At 35.8% G+C, this 24,684-nt stretch overlaps 1 protein-coding gene across 1 annotated transcript in view; it reads left to right on the forward strand.

Moving 5' to 3' along the window:
- PLOD2 (procollagen-lysine,2-oxoglutarate 5-dioxygenase 2) overlaps positions 1-24,194 on the forward strand; it is a 43,174-nt gene extending 18,980 nt beyond the window's left edge. Inside the window, exons 4-19 of the mRNA XM_063306620.1 lie at positions 867-979; positions 3,146-3,209; positions 4,333-4,430; positions 4,690-4,791; positions 7,149-7,274; positions 8,266-8,387; positions 9,640-9,744; positions 11,161-11,286; positions 13,141-13,282; positions 14,355-14,417; positions 17,382-17,495; positions 17,683-17,748; positions 19,598-19,702; positions 20,711-20,857; positions 21,539-21,664; positions 23,205-24,194. Of these exons, the coding sequence (XP_063162690.1) occupies positions 867-979; positions 3,146-3,209; positions 4,333-4,430; positions 4,690-4,791; positions 7,149-7,274; positions 8,266-8,387; positions 9,640-9,744; positions 11,161-11,286; positions 13,141-13,282; positions 14,355-14,417; positions 17,382-17,495; positions 17,683-17,748; positions 19,598-19,702; positions 20,711-20,857; positions 21,539-21,664; positions 23,205-23,360 (1,775 nt within the window). The 3' untranslated portion in view covers positions 23,361-24,194. The remainder of the gene's footprint in view (positions 1-866; positions 980-3,145; positions 3,210-4,332; positions 4,431-4,689; positions 4,792-7,148; positions 7,275-8,265; positions 8,388-9,639; positions 9,745-11,160; positions 11,287-13,140; positions 13,283-14,354; positions 14,418-17,381; positions 17,496-17,682; positions 17,749-19,597; positions 19,703-20,710; positions 20,858-21,538; positions 21,665-23,204) is intronic.
- The last annotated feature ends 490 nt before the right edge of the window (positions 24,195-24,684 follow it).

Raw genomic sequence — 24,684 nt, forward strand, 5'->3', positions numbered from 1 at the left:
AAAAATGTGCAGGAAATTCCATTTACAACTTTTTCTCTGTACTGAACGCTACGCTTCGTTAAAACAGATTTATAAGCAGAAGCTTATCAGTCGTAATTGAGTGAATGCATGAGTGTTCCAGCCATCACAGCTAAGATATCTTTAATATGTGCTCTTGTGTGCAGCATGGTATGCAATGATTCTATGCACCGTTATGTGTCAGAAAATCCAACTTCTTAATTTTTTAATTTTATTTTATAACCCACCTTTCTACTCCTCTAGGTTTACAAAGGGGCTTACAGTAATCAACATACAAAATTAAAATATTAGTTTAAGGTAAACATTGAACTAATAATTAATGTTTTTAGTTGATGCAAGAAAGGTATTGTGGCTGTTCATTAAAATGCAAAGACCAAAGGGAATTCCCAAGGAAGTGCATTTCAGTGTATGGGAATGATGCAGGAGAAGGCCTTCTTCCTTATGCTAGAGAATGGAGTCAACTTCAGAAGGCCCTTTCTGACAGATTTTCTTAGAAGACATGCATAGGATTTGACAGCAGATTTCATTTGCTACTGTCCTTGGGTACTGAGTGCTTCTTCACTCGGGTATTGTGACTTGAATAAAGCCAAGTTAAAAAGTGTCATGCCATCTTCCCAACCTAGTTTTCTGTCAAACAATTAACAGAAGTAGAATGATACCTAGATTAGTTTTTCTATTTAAGAGCAAGAAAGCAAAGGAACAGAATATATTTGAAGAAATAAATACAAAGAAATCTCCAGCAAGACATTGGATACAGCTTCTCCAAGAAGGACTTTAAAATTTCCCTAAAGTTTAATGGTAAGTGTCCTAGGAAGTATCAAATAATTATTTTTTATGGTTTCTTTCAGGATTTATTGGTTATTCTCCAAATGTAAATGATATTCTGCAACAATGGAACCTCCAAGATAATGATGATGATCAGCTTTTTTATACAAAAATTTATATTGATCCATTAAAGAGGGTAAGTAGAACTGAATCAGTAATCAATACAGTTAATTAAGGTATGTCTCTCCAAAAATCCAGGGTAAAAAGGAATAAAGAACCTTACTGAAATTCTAGCATTAGCTGAAAAATATGAATATTTAGTTTAAATGCCATAGCTTGCAGGTTAAATGGTTTTGTGTCTGGACTTTTGGAAACAAATATTTGCAAAATATAAGGTGACTATATACTAGATCACAAAAATGTTATACAAAAGTTTAGAGATCTGAAAAACTCACTGGAGTTGTGGCCATATAGCTCTGTACATATAGAGTAAATTTGTACTCTAGATACAAATGTTCCAGATATACAGTATCTAACATCTAAGACTGATTATATCATAGTCCTTTCCAGAAGCTGGAGTCTTGTCAAAGTAAGGGGGAATAACTAGTAGTTGGATTTAACCCTGCAAGTTTCTGTGGGTAGTTTTTTAAATTTATTTATTTTGAAGCAGTTCATATAAAAATTTACTTTTAAACAAGTTAGGGACAACATAACATGGTTTCTGCAGTTCTGTCCAACACTTAAAAAATAGCTTTGTTCTAGGTCACATGATATAGAAGAGGGAACGGAAGAATCAGCAACCTTTTAGCTGATGCCCAACCACCTCTCATATAGGGAAGATTTATAGATTATTCTAATACTCATAGCCTGGTTGAATCCAACTTGCTTTTGAAGTGTAACTTTGTCTTGCTGATTTCTCCTACAATATCAAATGTAGTCTCATTCCTTTCTGCTTTTGGAAAATTATTCAGCTGAGAGAGTCCTGAATCCCTTTATATAATTTATTTCCAACATTCCATTGGATTGGGAAAAAAAATTAAAAGGAACCAATGTCAATATGGCAATTTCCAGTGGGAGACAGCAATTAATCTTGTGACACCATAACAAAAGCAAACAAAAGTATTATCCTATCAACTATTGTGGATTACAGTATGCTTCTTCAGATGCATGGGGTATAATATTCTCAGATGAATTTTTGTATGGAGCAAGAAAGAAAGAGAAGGGGAAGCAAAAAAAAAAGGGATGGGTGGCAAAATTATTTCAGATATTAACCATAAAAACTTACAGCATTATGGTGCAGCTTTCTTCATTTGAACAGTTAGTTAACTGATTATGGTAAAAAGTCTTTTTGCTTTATCTATGGGTAATTATGTTGACTGTTCTGATGGAAATGATTTCAGTTTTTCTTGATGTAGTTGGTATATGTAATTCCTCTGCTCAAGGATAGATTCTTGAAGTCACTGAAAAAACATTGGGACAGTTGAAATATTTAGCACTGCATTTTGGATATGATTATTGGGATCTTTCTCACATACCTGCTGATGTTAGTTGGTTTTAACAATGCATGTTGTTAAGAGTAGGGGTACATCATCTGTACTCTCTGAAGCCTTAAGTACAGCCTCCAGAGTGCCCGTGATTTTTTCTGGAAGATTCACTTCTAGAATATGACAGATTACTCTGGAGCAGTTGATTTAGTACATTCCAGGAGGGAAAAGGTAGTACTGAACCCTAGTATGTTCTGAAACTGGGATATGAAACTGTCTGCAGCCTACTAAATGATTTTTTCCATCCCCACCTGGAGATTTAAAAAAGGAATGGAATTAGCTGTTGTTGCTAAACTTATCCCAAGGCTCTTTCACTGATTTAAACTGTAGTGGATCTGAGGACAGGAATTTCTAAAAACATGCCTTGCTGCTGTTTTTAGAAAAACACAAACAAGCAAAGTTAATTTATGTAGCAGCCCTAATTATACTGCTCTCTGTACCATGGTCCATTTTCAACTTCTTATTCTGATCTTTTAAAGTTGCTAATCTGTTACTGCCAAGTGACTGTTCTTTGAGAAGTCATGAACTTCTGTTTGCTCGGCCTTTGAAACAGAAAGCAAATCTCTAGTATTAGTGACATATAAACAATGTGCTAACAAAGTATATATTCTTCATGAGGGTAAGTCTGGATGACATGATGAATTATGAAGATATATGGAGCACTGTGAAAGATCTGGATGAAATTGTATATGTGTGTGTGTGTTTAAAAGAATTGCCAGTGAAACATCTGGTCATTTTATAACACTATTTGAATTCAGTTTTATACAGATCTTTATTTATAAGCCTCTTTTACCATATTTTCTGTTCTTATACTTTAGGAACGTATCAATATTACCTTGGATCACAAATGCAATATTTTCCAAACTCTAAATGGAGCTGTTGGTATGTATGCTGAAGTACCTATTAAGTGATGAAGAAATGCCTATTATTGCTTCTTCTTTGCCAGTGTTGCCATTTCTTGCCCATGATATGGAATTGGATCTATGTGAGATGACTTAGATTTGCCTGATTGAAGAACTGGATGTAAATTGAAATGCCATTTGCTCCATGAAGCACTTCATATTGCCTCAAGTTTTTCCTGGTGTCTCTTACATGGGGATCTACAGCAATGACAAAACATACATTGTGGTATCATGACATAAGCTCTGCCCTTTAAGTACTTGGGTGCATCATTATGGTGGAAGTGCCAAAGGGGTCACATTTGTATCCCAATGTTGCAATACTTGTGATATTCTCCCACCACTACATCCATCTCTTATCTTAGTCACATGCCAGAGCTGAGAAACAGTTCTGCTCAGGAACTGTGGCTACATGGAAGGCTCATTTAATTTTTACAAGTGCTGGGAAAGAATGCTGGGAATGTGAAGAGGCCATGTTGCATCACAAACTTTAAAGTGAAGCACCCCTTTGAAGATTTCAAAGCCCTCTATAAAATTATTGGTCATTGATAACAGAGCTTGAAGTCCATCCTTCACTTATTTATGAAGGAAGACTTGAATCTCAAGATAAGAAGGCTTGGAATTAATTGAACACTAATTCTAGATTTTTAAAAGCTGCTTTAAATATCTGCCTTTTTTCATTTGTATTTCCTGATAAAAGAAGTAGGAATAAAAGAAGGGAATGAACAGGAACAGATTAGGAAAAAAATATGCCAGTTTATAATTTTTCCACAGAATTTCAGGAAACTGAATAGATGCTAAATTCCCCAAACCAAAAAGAGGGGGGAGAGGACACCCTATTCCTCAATATTACAAGAAAGGAATGGGCTTGTTCATTTGGGTTATTATTATTTGAATATTTTTAGTGATTATTATATTTAAAGAGTGTGGCTTTTTAATATCTTTTTATGATATACATGTTCCTTCTGAACTCTGGAATGAGCAGTTTGGAAATTACAAGATTAGGTGAGGATCTATGGATGCTTAGGAAGCTGCAAAGAATATTGTATCATCCTTGTTTAAGTAACCTACAACTGATGTGTTACTAACTTTTTGATGGGCTGCAGATGAAGTTCTTCTGAAATTTGAAGATGGAAGAGCCAGAGCTAGGAATTCTATGTATGATACTCTGCCAGTCACTCTTCATGGAAATGGCCCAACAAAAGTAGGTGATATAGACTTGATTTCAGTATGAGCTTTTCCATATGAGAGCAGTAAAATAGAAGTTCATTTGTTGGTAGCATAGTAGCAGTGGTAGGAAGGCTCAATGCATTTCATGAAATTTCATAGCTAATTTCCCTTTAGTCCATTAAGTGGGAACTGCAGCACAGCTTTGTTAAATGGATCTTACTGAAAAGCTAGAAATGCTAATCTGTAGAATTGACTTGGCAGTGTTTTTTTTTTTTCTTTTTCTCTTAACCTAGCTTAATCTCAATTACTTTGGAAATTATATACCTAATGGCTGGACTCGTGAAACAGGATGTGGTAACTGTGACACAGATTTACTAGAACTAGCTACATTGCCTGTAAGTATGTGCTACATGTGGTTGAAGTCTGTATATAAATGATAAGAGTATTATCCAGCTGTCTACAGCTTTCTGCTCTTCTTTCATATCCTTGCCTTCACCAGATTTTCTCATCTGTCTTTTCTCTATTTTGCTACCATTTTATCTATAAAAACGAGGGTGGGAACTGATTTCTGTTATGTGAAAATAATGATAACATTATGTGGAAGTTCAGGACTGAATGTACAGTTTTCTCTCTATCAGAAACCCCTGACCTTCTGTTTCCAGAGATTACCAGGGAAAGCATTGGTATTTCAAGCTGGATGACTTGATCCTCCTGGATCAGGCCCATGCCAGTGACTAACCATCTCATGAGGGGCAGCAAAAAAAAGTGGGAGGTTCCATTGGGGAGCTTTTCTCCCCATCTCTCCTTCTCCACCTCCTCACCAAAAGGACAAGGGGCAGTCCAATATTGTAGATGGAAGAGCCAGCATCCAAGCAAAGTAGGGGAAACCAGTCCCCACTCATTACTGTATGGTTCAGATGTCTCTCTTCTGACTCAGTCAGATCAGGAGGAGAAGCTGGTCAAAGAAGAAAACTAATAGCCAGTCCCATTCACCAGACCCTTGCAAAAAACAGACTTTGTTCAGTGTCTCAAGAAAATCTTCAAAACTCTGAGTCTCAAGGAACCAGAACCATAATGGACCCAACGCAGAAAACAAGTCCCCAGTGACTTGCAATTCTGTTTAGTGGCTTCTCTTTCCCAGAACAGTAGGCCAAATCACTGAGGCAGAATGGGGGATCCCCAGGAGGCAAAAGAATCTTTCTTCTGACTGTCAAAAAATGTTCTTCTTGGCTGTCAAGTCCAATAACTTTCCTAGCTTCACTTAACACCTGGCCCCACTCCCTGGTGGATGCTTCTGTGACAGCTCTGATCTCATGAACCATACTTAAAGATGGGGGAGATACCACCAAAAGCCCAGAAGCAAAATAGAGATCCTGCAACAGATAGCATATGGGATCCTTTGCTGCCTCAGTTTTTGTCAGGGCTTTTATAATCTGGGTTGAAAATGTAACTCGTTTTATCTCATGAAAGCATAGAAAGCTCAGATGGGGGGGAATAAAGTACCCAAGGCTTCATGGCAGAAGCTAGCCTGGGCAGTGCCTAGATTGCAGTCAGAGGCACAGCAGTAATTTATCCTAGGAGACAGCTATGGTAGGAGAACTGTTGGGTTCTCTATTCGCTGAGCTTGCTTCTCTTCTTGCAGACATTTCATTACCAAGCTAGGTAAGAATGTGGAGCCCTTGGTGCTCTCTGAGCCTTGTTGTTTTCTTGCAGATGTTTCATTGCCAGACTAGGCAACATCTTCAGTGCGAAGAGGGAGTGGGCCTTGCCCTCAGTTTATATACTGTGGCTTGCCCTGCTTGTGTTGAGAGAACAACACCCCTACCAACACAAGCGGTCAAGCCACGGTATATAAACTATATGAGCTACAAATATTTGCTTTGATAGGCAAGAATATCAGTGCATAGGGAAGTGGAGCTTGTTGACTTGTTATAAGCTACCATATATAAACTACCTCATATAAATTACCATACACATATAAATACCATATAGTTTCTGTTTTTCTCATTTTGTGAATAGTGTTGAGAGAGATTATTAAACTGAAACAGGTACAGGGAAATTCTGAACATTTCTAGTTGACATAAACCTGTATTTCAAGATGAAGAATGGTATTAGTGGTTTTAAGATTTATGCTAGCTGATAGCATTATCTATTTTCAGTTAAAGGATTTGCAAATATAATCCTAGCATTATACATAAGTTCATATTTAACTTTTTGTGCTTTAATTTTACTGAAGTTTTACTTTGGACTTAATCCACTTTACTGATATGGCTACTGGAAAGCCACACATAATGGAGTATAATCTTTGCCCCCCCTCCAAAGATTGCCTATTCTGAATTACATTTTTTGAAAGGTTAAAACTGACACCTTGAAGTTGAATATGGGTCCAATCCAGTTTTTTCCCCCCCAAAACAAGACCTGGAGACTATGCATACATATTATTACTATTTTATACATGTCTATTAAAAGTTAAGTTCCATGAAATTCAGTGGAATCTATTCCTAGGTAAATAATTATAGGATTGTTGGCAAAAATAATTATTATAGTAGTTTATAAAGATATTTCATGCATCAGTTCTTTGGTATAATTTAAAGTATTTAGTAATGTGTGAGAAATACTAGTTCAGAATTGTTCTTTAAATTAAAGAGTGGCATTTTTTCCAAGGTACATAATATAGTTCACTGTTTTTACAATGAAAGATTTTGAAATGAATCCTTTTCATTGTTTGTACCTTTACTTTTATTATTTTTAGGAGGCTCCAACAGTAACAATTGGTATTTTCATTGAACAACCGACTCCTTTCCTATCAAAGTGTTTAGACAGAATACTGAGTCTGGAGTATGCAAAAGAAAAACTTAGCTTCTTCATTCATAATAATGTAAGTACTTTATAAATAGAGATTAAATTGTAATTTTTGTAAATCAGTAAGTGACTGAATCTAATAATACAGACTGACAATAAAATAACATTAAACATTTAAATGGTTCTTCTGTTACATGAGGTATAATGTGCCTATACTGTATATGTTCATAGTAGAATTTCATCCCAAGTTAGTGTCTCTGTTCTCTCTCCAATGCATTATTCGTACCAAATCTTGAAGCAATTGTTCCTTTGGCTTTCTTTTGAATGTATTTAGAGTTCTGTGGAAGGAGGGATTAAACTCGCAAATACTAAATAATTCTCCAAAATTATTCCAGCTGTTTAGGGTCTTGGAACATGTTTTTTTTTTTCAGTCTAACTACAGAAGGTAGAGATGGGTGGAGGTGTAGATTGTTTTGTCAATCTGGGTAAATGTTTTATTCAAATTATTATGTGCATCCTGTAGATCCTGTTTTCCACCTCTTTTTCACTGAGGCATCAGGTCTGAGATCTGAATCTTCCCCTTTTTTTTCCCATTGAACATCATTAAATAGAGAAAATAGAGCCAATTCCAATGCAATGTTCACAATGTCATTTTAAGGTAATTGTACTTGGAGAGTAGATTCTAAGTGGTATTGAAGTTGCAGGTAGAGGCAGGAGCATCCACAAGTGAAAAGGGGGTCACAATTAAGATAGAGCCTATGATCATGCAATTGAAGCCCCATCCTCTTTTTTAACATGTTGTGTCTGTATATATTTTGTGTGTGTATGTGTGTGTGTGTACTCCATTTGATCTCAGTGTGGTGAACTCCAACTCCCAGGTAAACCCCCTCTGAGGAAAAATCTGGAACAAAAATGTTGCAGTAAGAATAATTAATTTATAATCTGTTCCAGAGTTGTAGAGTTTTGATTTCAATTTCCATTTTGTCTTCTGTCTGTTTTACTGCATGTTTAATTCTTATACAGTATTCCTGATTTCTCATTAATTCTCTTTTTTTAAACACTTCCAGGAAGTTTATCATGAAAAGGATATAAAAAACTTTTGGGAAAAAGCCAAGAATATAATTAAAACTATAAAAATTGTTGGACCTGAAGAAAATCTGAGTCAAGCTGATGCCAGGAACATGGGGATGTAATTTAATTTTAATTATTTATCCTTCAACTGCATATATTAGAAGAAATCCTAATGTATTGATCTTGATTAGAGGGTTTCAATTCACATCTATATATATATACACACAAACACAGACACACACACACACACACATACATATACACATACATACATACATACACACACTCTGTGTGTGTGTGTGTGTATATAATCATTTTAATTAAGTATCTCAGTTATGTATTTATACACATTTTCTCTTTGTGGGATTGCTTAATAGTTAGGATTTAATATGTTTTTCAGTATAATGGAGAAATATATTGAAATAGAGCAGATGGTGTGGGTTATTCATCAGCCTGTCTGTTAAATTCATTATTTTCAGTTTTAACAAATTCATTCACTAACTTTTAACAGAAGGTTCCAAAGCAGCTATTTTTTAGACTCAACATTCAGCAATAATATTCAAACAAGAAATAAAAATGAAGCAAAAAAATAAAAAGCAAATAAAATAGCAGAAAATTTTCCAATAAAAATAGAGAATCAATAGATATGAAATAAATCATTCATCAAAAATTCAGAATTTATAAAGCTGTCTTGATCTCTCCTGAAGAGCTATTAAAGTAAGCACAAGTTCTGTATCTCTGGACTTGTGTTTCAGATCTTCTTTCTCATCATAAAAAGGCATTATTGCCAAAGGTGTCATCAGTATTTGATTGTGGAGGTAATATAATGAGCATCCTTGCTTAGGTGCGTGCAGGAAGTCACCATGGCATAGATACTTTGAGTCTCCACCATTTTTTCCTGTCCCAAAGCTCAAAGACTTAATTTTGAGCCCTGAAAAGCTGTTTGAAGTGATAGCAGAAGAGGAAGCTTCCAAATCTGGATGAGGTAGCTTTTTCTTCTCAGGAACAGGACTGTATTCCAGAATTACCTCTGTATAATGGCTGATCTATGTGGCAATTCCAAAGAACAGAAGGCCTTTTCCTGATGGGACTTACGCATGTTGAATTAATTTTTCACATTCAATTTGGGATCTGTAGTCCTAGACCCTGGAAGGAAAAAGCACCATGCAGGATTGTGGGAGCATTCTCTATCGTGTCTGTTATAAATACAACTGTTTAAATGTTGTGGAAGATGTTGATAATGGGATTTTGAATGCCTCTAAAGAGGCATTTCTTTGCTTCATATGTACACACCTATAGCTATTATGAGCAATTTGGATGTTGGCCTGTTTTAAATACTAATGGCTTTGCTGTCTATTCTGTTTTTCAAGGGATATCTGTCGGCAAAATAATGGGTGTGACTACTATTTCAGCATTGATGCAGATGTTATTTTAACAAATCCAAATACCCTGAGGCTTCTTATAGAACAAAATAGGTATGCTTAATATGGGGAAAAATGGTTGGAGTTAGAGAATAGTATTAAGTCTAATCTCAATTTCTAATTTAGATTTATTTGATAATTCTTTGAAATAGCTTTAGTTTTAGAAGAACATGCAGAGTGTATTAGAGAAAATAATACAAACATTTTTTTGTGTGTCAACATCAAGTTCTCTGTTCATTAGATCACTGGTAGGTATATTATATTTCCATCTCAGTAATTTTTTTCAGGAAGTTTGTTCAAAAGCCATTTATTCAGCTTTTGAATTTGAAAAGAAATTGCCTCCAAATATAAGAATCTATTTCATTACATGGCAGTGAGCAGTTAACAGCAACCATTAATCCATCTCACCCAGCAGCTGTCTACTCTGTCAGGCAACTCCTCCCTAGGACTTTGGTAGATCTTTCTACTTGTTCCAGCTTTTCAGTGAAAATGCCAGAGATAATATTTAAGGTCATATACAGTCCATGCAAAGCATGTATTTAGCTTTCAGTTAATGGCTCCTGAAGTCGCTGTATTTCAGATATTTCTTTGTTACTGGAATGTTTATAAATCTTCATGTATGAATCCAGAATGAGCCTGTGTACAATATAGAACTGCCAGTTTTCTTTGGGCATCTAATTGGTGGTGCCTGGAAAAGATGTTTGAATCCTGTATGACTATCAGAATACATTCATACTGCTATCTTATATATGTCAGTATATTATTTATTCTAGGTAGCATACAAATCTAGAAGAAACACAAAACAGCTATAAACATTAAGTCAGACAGTGCAGACTAAAATGGTCTAATAAACAGCAAAATCAAGAAAATAAAATAGGGGCCATTAAACAAACAGCAAGCATCAACCCCAGGCCTGGGACCAAAGCCAGTTTTCAAAGCTTTCTGGAACCCTAGGAGAGATGGTGCCATCCTTATTTCTGCTGGGATGTTGTTCCAGAGGGTGGGGGCCGTAACAGAGAAGGCACACTTCCTAGATCCTACAAGATGGCAATATTTAATGGAGGGGACCTGGAGCACACCCACTGTGCTGGAATGTACTGGGAGGGCAGAAACAACTGAAGACAAGTGGTCTCTCAGATATCCAGGCCCTATGCCATGCTGGCTTTATAGGTAATAACCAGTACCTTATATTGTACTTAGAAGCCAACTGGCACGCCAATACAGCTAGCATAGCAGCAGTGACATATGGGCACACTGAGGCACCCGTTACTGTTTGCACAAGTGCATTTTGACCCAGCTGTAGCTTCTGGGTGGTCTTCAAGGGCAGTCCCATGTAGAGTGCATTGCAGTAATTCAGTCGTGAGGTAACCAGAGCATGAGTGACTATTATGCCATACTATTAATATTATTATATTAGCCTTCATTGTTAACTTCCAACCTGGTCATGTTTCTTACTGCTATTATTTACAGAAAGATGATTGCACCTCTTGTAATGCGTCATGGGAAGCTCTGGTCTAACTTTTGGGGTGCATTAAGTCCTGATGGGTATTATGCACGATCTGAAGACTACATAGATATTGTCCAAGGAAACAGAATGTAAGTTAGCCTTACTCTGCAAAGGTCTTAGCTGGCAACTATATTTTTTAGTTTTCTGGTTATCCAGTATGAACAGTTTTAATAAACTTGTTAAATTTATGTTGCATTTTTCTTTGCTGAAGGCTTAAAATATGAAAAAAAAAACATTCAATTAGGGATGTGTAAAATATTTTAATATTTCAATTTCATATGAAGTTTGAAACACCCCATTTTCTGTGTGAAATGCCCCTTTTCAGGCATTTCAGAAACGTCTTGATCATTCCCTAAAGTGCTCAAAACAACCTACTTCGCACTTGGGACTGCTTCTCACAATCAAAATGGGCTATTTCAAATTTGAAATGGGTCACATCAAAATATTTTGCACACTACCTTCAAATCATGTCTGTTACAGGATGTGATATCTAGGAAATCTCAGCCTTCTCCTTGCCTAGTTGTGGTCATTTATTTAAGAGTTACCACGTTTTGTGGAGGCTACAGTATGGCCAATGCTCACTGAATGTTTTTTTTTAGAAATACTCGTGCAAATAGTGTGAAGTGAATTGTTAGCATTGTGCTTTTTTAAACTGTAAATTGTCACTGCTTTTAAAAAGTATAATTGTGTGACAAAGTTTGTAGAGCCTCGTGTGGTGCAAGTGGTAGGTAGCAGTATTGGAACCAAAAACTCTCCCTGCGACCCGAGTTCGATCCCAGCGGAAGCTGGATTCTCGGGTAGCCGGCTCAGGTCGACTCAGCCTTCCATCCTTCCCAGGTCGGTAAAATGAGCACCCAGCTTGCTGGGGAAGGTGATGACTGGGGAAGGCAATGGCAAACCACCCTGCTATAGTCTGCCAAGAAAATGTCGCAAAAGCATCATCCCCACAAAGGGTCAGACATGTCTCAGTGCTTGCACAGGGGACCTTTTACCTTTCACATGACGAAGTTTAAAAGTTAAATGTTCTTTATATAGAGACATCGATTACTCAATTATGAATTAGAAATAAAATAATTTGTGTTTTCCTTGATCGTTGAATTTTATACAATTGTTTTTGCATGAAGCAGTGTACTGGGACATGGAACAAATTACAGCTCCTTCTGGAAATTAATTTCAGAGTTATTTACAATGTGCATTCCATTTTCAGATATTCAACAAGAAACTGATTTCCTTGGAAAGAGGCAGTGTTCTGTAAAATTCAGTAATGCTAACTTGCTTTGTGGCGTTCTTCCAAAGCAGAGTAACAACCATGAAAATGATTGTGTTCCTATCATAGTTTTATTCCAGTTCATTGATGGGCTAACTATAGCAAAGAAATTACTCTGCTAATGCGCTATACATACATACATACATACATACATGCATACATATTGCTCTGTGTGTGTGTGTGTGTGTGTGTGTGTATTAGCAGAGTAATTTGTTTGCTATAGAGTGAACTGGAATAAAACTATATCTGTGCAGTTATTGAGGGTGAAGACAACCTCCCAACAGAAGGTTAAAAATGAGCTCTGCAAATTTGCAAAATTCATGAATGATATTGACTGTGCTGAATAATAAACTGAAATTTGCTTGGTGGAGTTCACATGGCCCTAATAGCTTTATATATAAGTTTCATTAATTATAGTTTCTTATTTTGTCCGAACTATAGTGAACACTTCTGGAAAAAGTCAGGATAGTAATCACTTAGGAAGCTGCTTATGTTATTGGTGGCTCCCAAAGCTTTTAACTATGGTTTCCTACTTCATACCAAATAAGAAAGTATAGTTAAAGTTTGACAGTATACTCTCACTCAGGTTAAGAGAGAAGTAATGGGATTGTGAGCCAAAACCTTGCCAAACTGCCTGAATATTTCCATTCCATTCCATCTGCCATTTCTTTCATAGAGGTATATGGAATGTCCCTTATGTGGCTAACATATACTTGATCAGAGGACAGACACTCAGATCTGAGATGAAGGACAAAAATTATTTTGCCCGTGAAAAGCTGGATCCCGATATGGCTGTGTGCAGGAATGCCCAGGAAATGGTAAGATGCACGTGATACTCCATATTGATTGTTACCCTTTTTTCCTTTTCACAAAAGAAAGTACTAGCCAATTTTTTGTGCTTTTGTTCAATTTGGCAGCCATTTAATTCATAATAAAGCATTCTTACATATTCTTAAACATTTGTAACTTTATATGCTGCCTAGTTTTGAATGCAAAATTATTTTTTAACATAACTAATCAAATGCCCTTTCCATGTGGTATTTATAGTACAGATATTTGCCATTTTATAAATTGATCTTATTATTAGATAAATGAAAGACCCATAATGCTATACATTATATACACATATTAGTACATCATTGGATTGTACTAATGTCCCAGTGTTACATTTTAGAGTTGCCGTTGATTTTATGATTATAAAGCTGATTACATTTTATTGGACAAGAGCAATAATGCTGTTAAGGATATTGAATGGATGATAGTATTATAAGATCACATATGAATATCACTGGAATACAACTGTAAATCTGTAATTTGTACTGATATTTACATTAGTTCCAGAGCAGAAACATATGACAGCTATTTCCAGGCAATGTAGCATTGAAAAATAATTTTGCTGAATTGAACAAGAAAAGCTGGCAAGTATTAAAGTTTATTCCCTCCTTTAACAAGGCATGATTTTCTTTTATTCATACTCATTCTACAGAATACCCCAGTCAACATTATCTTGTTCTCAACCTCTCTGGCATCAGTTGTTACAGTCTGTGCTTGCCATGTGCTCATGTTCATTAAGTCTAACTTGACTTCATGGCTCATGAAAAACAAAGAAGAAAACACTCTTTTTCTTATTCTTGTGCTAAGGCTCAGCACAGGCCTTTTTTTTTTCTTTTGCTTTTAATTGTATATAAATAGCTGACAGATCAAGCTTTTAACCCACACGTGAAAAGCTTTGCTTGAAGCTGCATGTTGTTTGTAAAAGTTCTTTACCAGCTTTTGATTAAAGAATGTTGTTTATCTAACATGGCAGCGGAAACCCTAATACAGTTCTAACAATGTGAAAAAGAGCAACAAAAGGTCAACTGATGTGGTGCTTCTCCTCCTTCATTTTAGACCATACAGAGGGAAAAAGACTCCCCTTCTGTGGAGACATTCCATATGCTCAGCCCCCCAAAGGTTTCACATTTTTTAATCATTTATTACAATACATTGGATATCCTTATTTGTCTTCAGCTTTTACAAGCATTAAAGCAGGAGGTGTACTTAATAGTGTTGTTTTTTAAAAAACTAAGCTGAAGGCTGTAGGGGGGGTAGGGCAAGGATGGATTATCCATATGGAGGGCACAGTGATTTTCGAAGGATTACCAAATGTGGGAGTAGATAAGCTTTTTTTCCCCCTTGGTATTAAACTTAAGACAGACGCTGTAGGGTTGTTTAAATGTGTTAGGATATGCAGTCAAGAAATGCAGTTTGCAGAAAGGAAAGTGGGAAGACACTTGCCACTCTGGAGCCATAGGCTGCTAAACAGTGTTGTTAACGGATATGATCCAAACAGTCAACAAAACTAAATGGTAGAAAGGAAGCAGTTATTACTACTGTTTACATAGTGAAATATTAGCTAGCCTTATAGACACGTCTTGATAGTTCCTCTCTGGTGCTAATAAGATGATGATGATGATGATGGTACTGCCATTTTTTATTTTATTTATATTTCATATTTCGTCACCACCCATCTCACTAAGAGCACCTTTGGGTGGTTTACAATAAAAGTAAAATAACTACAGATTAAAATACAACAAAAGCAATATTCTTCGTAAAAAATATAAATATAAATATAAGATCCAAGATAAGATATTTTTATTTTAATCTAATTTAATTTAAATAATTCCCCAGGGGTGCTAACCACCCCCACTATTGGTTACCAGGGGCTAGTGCTGTAACTTACCACATTAGGTTGTAAGCTTTTTGCAGTTCCCATCAGCCCTAGTTAGTTCTTAGTGAGAGATGTAATCCAATTTAGGCAGTGGTGTACAAGAGCTAGTTCCCACTGCTCACAATAACTGGTTGTTAACTTTTCTGGAATTTTACAAGCTGGCTGAGAGCAGAGCTGAGCCAGGATGCCTAGCCCACTGATTAGCTGCTCCACAGCTAGCAGCATAGTGCAGCACAGGAAATGGAGCCAGTAGAGTTGGTTCTTAAATGTTCACCAGCACACTACTGAACTCAGGGTACTATACTGTATATGGAACATACAGGTAAATGGTTTTTGAATCAAGTTTTGTTTTTCAAATTCTCTTGGAAGCTTTATTATTATACTAAATGTCTAAAACTACGTAACAGTACAATATGCAAATCATTTTTGTTTTGTATGGTTTGTATTTTTATAAAACCCTATTAAAATAACTACATTTTGTAGCATTATTCCAGAAGTTGATTTTTGTGTCCCTTTAGTTTAAAATATATGTGTGACTCCCTCTTTTTTTACTACTTGCAGTATAAATGACTGTCAATTTTAGATTCACTTGGTTTTTCATTTTTTCTAACTTTTGTTTCATACTATTCCTCAAGTTATTTTTAATGAGTGCAATTCCATAAATATTTCTAATAGTGTATTTATTTTCCTATGTACAGTTTTTCAAAGCATTTTTGTTAGTATTTTATTAGTATATAAAATTCTGGACTAACATTTCTCTAATATTAAATTTTCACATAAGTTTTTAAATAGATAACAGGTCTATAAATTTTGGAAACCTGTTCAAATATAATTGTAATATAATTGAAAATTGTTTCAGGAAGTGTAAATTATATATTAAAATGCAAACCAAAGCATTTGCTCACCCAGATGAACTTCCTAATGATAGAAGTAAAGCTATATCTTTAAAATCAAGCATTTTAAGTCATTGTTCTAGTAACAGCAGATGTAGGTTATTATATTCCATTATAATTCAGTTTCTGTTATAACGTTCCATTGGGACTTTGTATAATTTTTTTAAATTGAGGCTAATAGCTTCATATATATCACTTTTATCTGCTGTTTGAAATGCTAATTTTGTCACTTTGTTAATGAATATGAAACCACACCATATTGCATGAGGGTAATTCCAATTTTTAGCCCACAGAGTTAGTGACAAGATGTTAAATTTTAAAATTAACATGAACTTGAATGTAGGCATATTAAAAAAAAATCAAAATCAAAATTCAAATAGGTAGCAGGAAAAAAATGCAGTTTAATGGTTTTGCATAGTTATAACTGGGTGTAATTCGTTGTTGTTGTTTATGTTGAAGCTAAATTACCCAATCAGTCTTGTCTGTTCCAACTTTTGAATCCAGAAAACCTGTTGTTCCATAAGAAGTTTCTTCTTGTGCAGCCCTGTGAGATACATTTAAGCTCTTTTATGCTACAATAACAAAGAACGCTTGTAGTTTTCTTTCATTTTCCATGAGACATAGTCTCATACTTTTAAATACACCCGCTGTCAGAAGCATGTGTTACCACTGTGTTTCTCCAGTTCTATGGTAATGCAGCCCCATCAGAAGTAATGGAACATAAAACTGGACAGTGGTGTGGTGTATTTTTGTAGCAGAAAGGTACAACAAAGTATTATTGTTTTTCATTGCAAATACATGCTGCACATGGGAGAGAGAACTAAATAACCTGTACACATGTTAGAATCCATGCTTGCTTGCTTCCTAAGGGGAGTCAATTTACAGTTTAACTCATTTAATGCCATCAAATAAATTGTGCTGATTTAAAGAACAGGCTGAGGGACAACACATTTGGATAGCAAGCCCAGTGATTTGGAACAATCAAAAGACTGATCAAAAGGAAGAATACAGAGTGATATTGTATCATGGAACATGGATAACTTATTATATATTATATTATATTATATTATATTATATTATATTATTATTATAATAAAGTCAAATTACATTGGATAGCAAGTCTTGAACAATCAAAACACTGGTCAAAGGGAAGAATGTAGAATGATCTTGTGAATAACATTGATAAATTAAATTACAATTTGGGTCTCATTGGTTTCAGTGAACTTGGTCTGGATGTAGCTGATAATTTCTTCAGTATTTTAAAAAGATTAAATATAGTCACTAACAATTTTTTTCCCCATTTCCTGGTAATAGGGAATCTTTATGTACCTCACTAACAGACATGAATTTGGGAGACTTTTATCAATGGCTAACTACAATACTTCTCACTACAACAATGATCTCTGGCAGATCTTTGAAAATCCTGTGGTATGTATTGAAGTAGGAATTGAAATTGTTTTCAGACTTGGGATGTGTGTGTCAAATCTTCCTTTGTGAGTGTGTTATACCTGACTATCCATATTCAGTGTGAAAAATTATCTGATGCTTTAAACATTGAAAAACATTAAAAATAATTCATGTTTTATCTTTGTTTTTTTCAAACTACATTTTTCAGGATTGGAAGGAAACCTACATAAACCCCAACTATTCAAAAATCTTTACTGAAAGTATAGTAGAACAGGTAATTAGAAATTCCCCTCACTGAAAGTATTACAATGTGATTTTTAATGTATGGTTAGAAGTTCTGCTATTCTAGATGCTTAATATGGAGTCAACATATCTTCATGATACTTCTATATAGTAATTGTTGTGCAATTTCTCTGTGGCTGTTCTTCTGGTTCTTAACAAACTTTTTGAAAAGGGGAAAAATGCACAGTTGTAGATAGCTTTAGGGAAAACTTTGGTTCATAATGCTGTCTCTACCTCCCAAATCTGGCTTTCTAAATCCCATAACAAGCCCCATCCAGCCTTGGTCTCTAAGTGGAGAGTGGCAGAAAAGTGTCCTTGAGTAGTGAGATCTGGGAAGGAAAAAAGCTTCAAGAACAGCACTTCATTCCATGGTATGGTATGGTTTGTTGGAAATGCAACCACAGGTGAATTACATGTTACATGGGAGTCTGTATTTGTATATAAGTTTGTATTGTAAGTGCAGAGAGTCTTGTGGTTTTTCAAGGAAACCAAGTGGAAAGATTTTGTCATTTGATCTGGGCTACAGTTACAAAAATATAGTTTGTCTGAATTTAGGGAATTTGATGTATGTGTTTCCTTCCTTCTCTTTCCAAAGTAAAGCAGAAAGCGCATTTCTGTTACTGTTCAGATTACTGTTAACAAACCATATGACCCTCACAAGACAATTTGACCCTAAGGCTAGAAAAGGGTCACCCTGAGAACTTATATACTGTAAGAGGTGTTGTTTTCTAATTTGGTAATAGGACTGGACACACTTTGAAGGGGAGCTTTGCTCTGGCAAAATAATTGAGCAAAGGACTTCTTCAAAGCTACTTCGCAAAATTCCATGGCCCCCTTGTTTCTAAGAAGCATCTATGTTGCTTTGCAGTGCTGCAGGGCACCTTCTCAGCTTTTTCCCGCAGTGCTTTCTTGTAGAGGAAGACGCAGGGACAGCACAGACTAATATGTTTCCAGGCTAGGCAGCTTAAGCAACTGCTGCAGCAGTCAGAGGAGTGCTGGCTGAAGCTACCCACCTGGAGACAGCTCAGTGAGCCCTGAAGGTCTTTCAGGCAGGGTAGCTTCAGCAAACACTTAACAGTTAATGTGCAGTGTGTGTGGAAGCCACACATCCTGGAAGCATTTTAACCAGTATTGGGAGTGGGGTATATATAGAAAAAACCTTCTTCCACAGCATGCAGAAAAAAGTGAACTGTACTTGCATGTGGAGATGTACAAAGCAGTTGCATGAGCCCAGGAAAAGATGCGGTGACTTTAGTGTTTCAAAGACCAGTGTTTCATATGGAATCCCATGTGTTGTAGATCATCTCTTTCCAAACATTTACACAGGTCAGATATAGAGTCACCAGGGTCACATCTCAGAGTGGTCCAACCCTGAAGGGCTGGTTCAGGTTATTAGAACTGCTGGTCTCATAGACTTAATTCTTGAGAAGAAAAACTTCTTTTGCTCAAAATATAAGGCCAGAAAGACTGGTGTACACTACATATTTGTGGGCATGTGAGAGGAAACTACTTCATACAGGCAGACCCAAGCCACCACTGAAATGGTCTCTCCTTTCAGATAATTATAGATTTCACATAAGAGCAATAATAAAGCTGGTCAAGTGCATTACATAGTATTATCTGTGCAAAACTATTTGAATAAATCCACAAAGGAAAAGACAAGAAATGGCATATACTTTTTAATTACAGGGGAGAGCTGGTAGATAGTTGTAAACCATAAATCCCTTCTGTTCTACTCAGCGATGTAGAAGAAAATATGGGTGGCTTCCTTGTCAAATAATGCATAGAGTGACAAATGCTAATCTATTGTAATGTATGTGCATTTTATTTCTAATGTACAGCCATGCCCAGATGTGTTTTGGTTCCCCATATTTTCTGAAACAGCCTGCAATGAACTGGTAGAGGAAATGGAACACTTTGGCCAGTGGTCTGGTGGAAAACATCATGTAAGCATAAATCATGGACACTTTTAAAACTTTTTTTTAGTTTTAATAGTAGCTTTAAAATGCATAATGCTGATTATGAGTAAAATCAAGTTAAGTGATAGCTAATGCTGGTTGTGGATAGTGCATGACATTAGGGGAGATCCCATTGGATTCCCATACTCAGTAATAACCAGCAGATTCACTACTAGAGCCCATAACCAAAATCCAGAAGGGAAGTGGAAAACTTCTGTCGAGGTCTGTGATACTGGGGAGGATCAGACATGTGTCCTGTGTTTTAAGGTGGGCTGCAGTCTTTAACTGTAAGCTTAATAGTTGTTCATAAATATTACAATTATCATTCATAACATATTTTAGTACTAGCACAAAAAAGTTTAATCCCTGGCTGAAGAACTCCTCTTTGGAATCGTGGAGGTCTCATAGTCTCTGTAGAAAGTATTATGTGAGATATTCTGACTCTGTAAGACCATGCCACTTATTGTATAATCATATAAGGGTTCAACTCTATTCTGATTATATCTTCATAAACTTCATACCAAGTTTTTACAGCAACACACAAGGGTATAACATAAAAGTTAATAAAGAAAAAAATACTTCCTTCATAAAGGAAGTTAGTATTTTTACTAAATGGATGATTAATAATCTAAAAACTCTTTAAGGAGTTGACAGTTTAACTATGAATGTTTGTTTAGAATTGAATGTATTGAGCTTGTTATACTGGCTATCAGACTCTCTTGATCATTTACAATAAAAGTGTATAACTATCAGCAAGCTGAATGGAAAATCATTTTGCTTCCTCTACTGTAGATTACACAATAAAACTGATATAGAAAGCAACTGCCATTTGGTTGTATGAAATGAGCTATACTCCAGATAAAGCAGTATTTTGTGTCCAGATATTGGAGTATGTTAAAAATAATTACAAAGATCCATGTTGCTTTATTTATAGTTGGTCTAATAAAAGATGTGAACCATTTCATATAAAAGATGCCACATTATGTCTTGTTTTAGGATAGCCGCATTTCTGGAGGCTATGAAAATGTTCCAACAGATGACATTCACATGAAGCAAATTGGCCTGGAAAAAGTGTGGCTGCATTTTATCCGAGAATTCATAGCACCTGTAACACTAAAAGTATTTGCTGGCTACTATACAAAGGCAAGTTAAATTTTAAAAAGTAATTTAGTAGAGCATAGTTTAAACACTTCTCTTTCACATGTTACAGCTTGAGCTAATTCATCAATAACTTATGGCTGATATTTAATAAAAATTGATTTGTGCCTTGCTATTTAATTATTCTGAGGCTTTGGAGTCCTTAGATGCAGAGAGTGATATCACTGGGCATGTTCCCCTTTGCCCAGTCCCTCTGCTACTGGAAGTATATGAGCATACAAATAGCCATTTTAGATTGGACTGCAGTGATTTTGAGCCCTACTCATGCCTCCTCTGCATTTACACATCATTTTCTTCTGCAAAAGGCAAATTAATCATGCTCTAAAGCACAAGCTAAACATATTATGAAGTTCTTAATGGATATATAAATTAAATAATAATGTCTCTGTGGTTTAGGCTGTTATTATTATTCATAAATAATAATAGCAATAATCTCAGTAGTAATAATAATATAACAGATACCAACCTGCAGTGTTCATGTTAGAAAAAAAAGACAAAAGAAGTAGGGAAGTGCAAGTCAAGGAGATAAGTAAACTGGAACACATCATCCAAGGGAGGGAATCATTACACCCCAACATCATCAGTGTCTTGGGGAAACTGCTCAATTGATTAATCCCCTCATGACAACTTATGCTTTTTAAATCCTTTATGCCTTTTCTTGTCCAGGGCAATGCCTTGTTGAATTTCGTTGTGAAATACACTACTGACAGACAGCGCTCTCTCAGACCTCACCATGACTCATCTACATTTACCATCAACATTGCCCTGAACAAAGTTGGAGAAGATTTCCAAGTAAGTTTGGGATGCATCCAGGGAACTAACAGTGTTCTTTCAGCTTCTTGCTCATTTATACACAAATATCTCTAGGATATCTGCTTGGAAGATTGAGGTAAGAAACTGCAGTCAGGAATGTTGGTTCTGGACTAGGCTTTTGTAAAACATTAGAATAGATACTGCAGTACAGAGACTTGAATGCCCAACCATGTGATTATATTAAGTGTTGATGTAAGTAATAAGTTGTATGGCTGATAAAGGTGTCCAGTATGAAAACAGTACTGTTGACAGGACCCAATTTACTTGAAGTGCCACTTTAAGGAATAAATGGGGAACCCTCCCCAAAAGCTAAGTGTTATGGCCAGATGGACTGCTTCCCTCATAGTCCTTTTTCACCTTTAGCTTAGTATCAGGTGGTACATCTCAGGTGAACAGCTGTAGCTATTCATTCATTAGTAGGTATACAACTGCTTTCCTTTGGGGGATCAAAAGAGGGTATCTCCTCATTTTATCCCTACAACAACATTCCTGAGAGATAAATTGGCTGATTGTTAATGACTGACTCAGTATGCTGGATGTAAACTGCAGAGTCTCCCGCATATGTGTCAAACACCATTACCTTGCACTTAATCTCTTTTCAAACCTGGGTTTCAACTGATTTAGCAGGGGGGATTAGAGTTGTAACCTAAAAGAATGGCAAACACTAATTTTGGAAGGCTGGATTGATAGTATGTAGATTAGAAAACAACACTGGATGAAATCTGTATATCATCTCATTTTCTTGCAAGGGAAATGCAAATATTGTGGAGAGTTATAGTATCTTTCAACCAAACCTACAGCTGTCCCAAATTAACATACTTGTCTGAGAATGCAGTGGTAATGTCAATCATTGTTGTCTCATTCAAAACACTTTACATTGGAGGGGACCCTTTTTTTATTGACTTCTTTGGGGTTTATTTATTTATTTATTTATTTATTCATTCATTCATTCATTCATTCATTCATTCATTCAAATAAAAGCCATGGTGTTAATATAACCATGCAATGGGGCCCTTGGGCACAAAGCCAGGTTTTCAAGGCCTTCCGGAAAGCCAACAGGGTCGGGGCCATCCTAATATCAGGAGGAAGGATGTTCCAGAGGGCAGGCGCCAGAGCAGAAAAGGCATGCTTCCTTGTCCCTGCCAGCTGACATTCCTTGGCTAATGGGACCCGGAACATGCCCTTCCTGCTGAACTGGATTGGATGGGCCGAACTAACTGGGAAAAGACCGTCCCTCAGGTAACCCAGTCCCAAGCCATGAAGGGCTTTAAAGGTGAGTTTAAATGAATTGAATTGCACCTGGAAACACACCGGCAACCAATGTAGCTCCCAAAGCAGAGGTGTTACGTGTGCCGAGTAGCCAACACCATTTACTACCCAGGCAGCCACATTTTGTACCAGCTGAAGCTTCTGAATGTGTTTCAAGGGCAGCCCCATGTAGAGCGCGTTTCAGTAGTCCAAATGGGAGGTTACTTAGAGACTTCGATTTAAGATGTTATTTCTGACTTATTTCTTATAGGGAGGTGGATGTAAATTTCTGAGATACAACTGCTCAATTGAATCACCTAGAAAAGGATGGAGTTTCATGCATCCAGGAAGACTTACTCATTTACATGAAGGACTTCCAATTTTGAAAGGAACAAGATATATTGCAGTATCATTTATTGATCCCTAAGTTTATTTCCCATTATTATTGCCATTCAGAGACAAACTACAACAAACTTTTATTTATAATTCTTTTCCCAGAAGACAGTGACATAAGAAGCTTCTTCTAGACAGCTGCTTTACTTTGGGTAAAGATATTGAGAAAAACAGACAGCCAAATACTTGTAAACATCTGCTTTGAGCCTTGAAATACAAGTAAAATAAAATAAAATAATTTACCTCTCTTTCTGTTTTAAAGGAGTGGAAAGTCCTTGATGTGGACACTCAAAAGTTTTAATATGGGTTTTCCATTTGGTAACTGTCTAAATATCAAGCTGCATGTCTTCATTTTTTTTTAAAAAAAGAACAAATTGGATAATTATGCATATTGTTCTTAGGATTAAGTTCACTATAGATAAAGGCAAAGCTCTGGGCCAAAAATTGTGTCTGGTTTATTCACAGACTCTAAAGTGCCTTAAAAGAAAAGAAAAATCTTGACTTGAAAGTGTCTTTGCTTACCATGTGTCCTTTGATTGGACTGAGCTTTTCTAAAAATAAACTTTTTGCACAAGCTCCAGGCTTCTTCATTTTGAGAAAAGTCTACAAGTAACCTCAGAAACCAGATTCTCTGCTCTTGCATAAAACTACTTGAATTTTGTATCAGGATACCAAAAAGTTGAAGTTACTCTTCAAAAAAAAAAAATCAGGTTTTTGACTTGCCTTTGTTTTTTAAGGGAGCAGTTTTAAGTATTTCTGCTGTGCCTACTGTTTGTAATTTAAAAATTACACTTGAAAAAAATGCTGAAATCATAAATCTGAGGTGCTAAGGTACACATATTTTGAGGTAAATAAACAAGATTTAAAAGACGTTTTCGTGTGTCTGTTTTTTTAAATATACTGTACGCACACATATATATACGTACAACAGATTTTAAAAAAACAAAACAATGAGCTTTAAAGAAGAAACATTTTTTTTTAATCATTAATAATCATCCTTCAACAGAAATGTTTGTTTCAACCTTTGTAGGATGTTTATGGGATTTCGTCATACTGAACCTCTATGGATAAATTAGTTTTACAAAGCACGATCCTGTTTCATAGAGAATATAGGAGTTTTTTATGGTGCATTCAGCAACATATTTTGGTTTATTCTGAGACTGCGCAAGGAGTTTATTATTGTTCAATGAATAATATAATTATGCCTGTAGTTCAGGCATAAAAATCATAGTGTATGTATTAATGCATTTTTGTATTTAAATAAGAAGAAACTCAACACTACCAAATGGTTATTGTATGCCTTTTTTCTCCTCACCCATAGCTTTTAAGGAAAATTTAGCCAATACACATCAATATCA

Source organism: Candoia aspera, chromosome 6 (genome assembly GCF_035149785.1).
Source record: "Candoia aspera isolate rCanAsp1 chromosome 6, rCanAsp1.hap2, whole genome shotgun sequence".
Lineage (NCBI taxonomy): Eukaryota > Metazoa > Chordata > Lepidosauria > Squamata > Boidae > Candoia > Candoia aspera.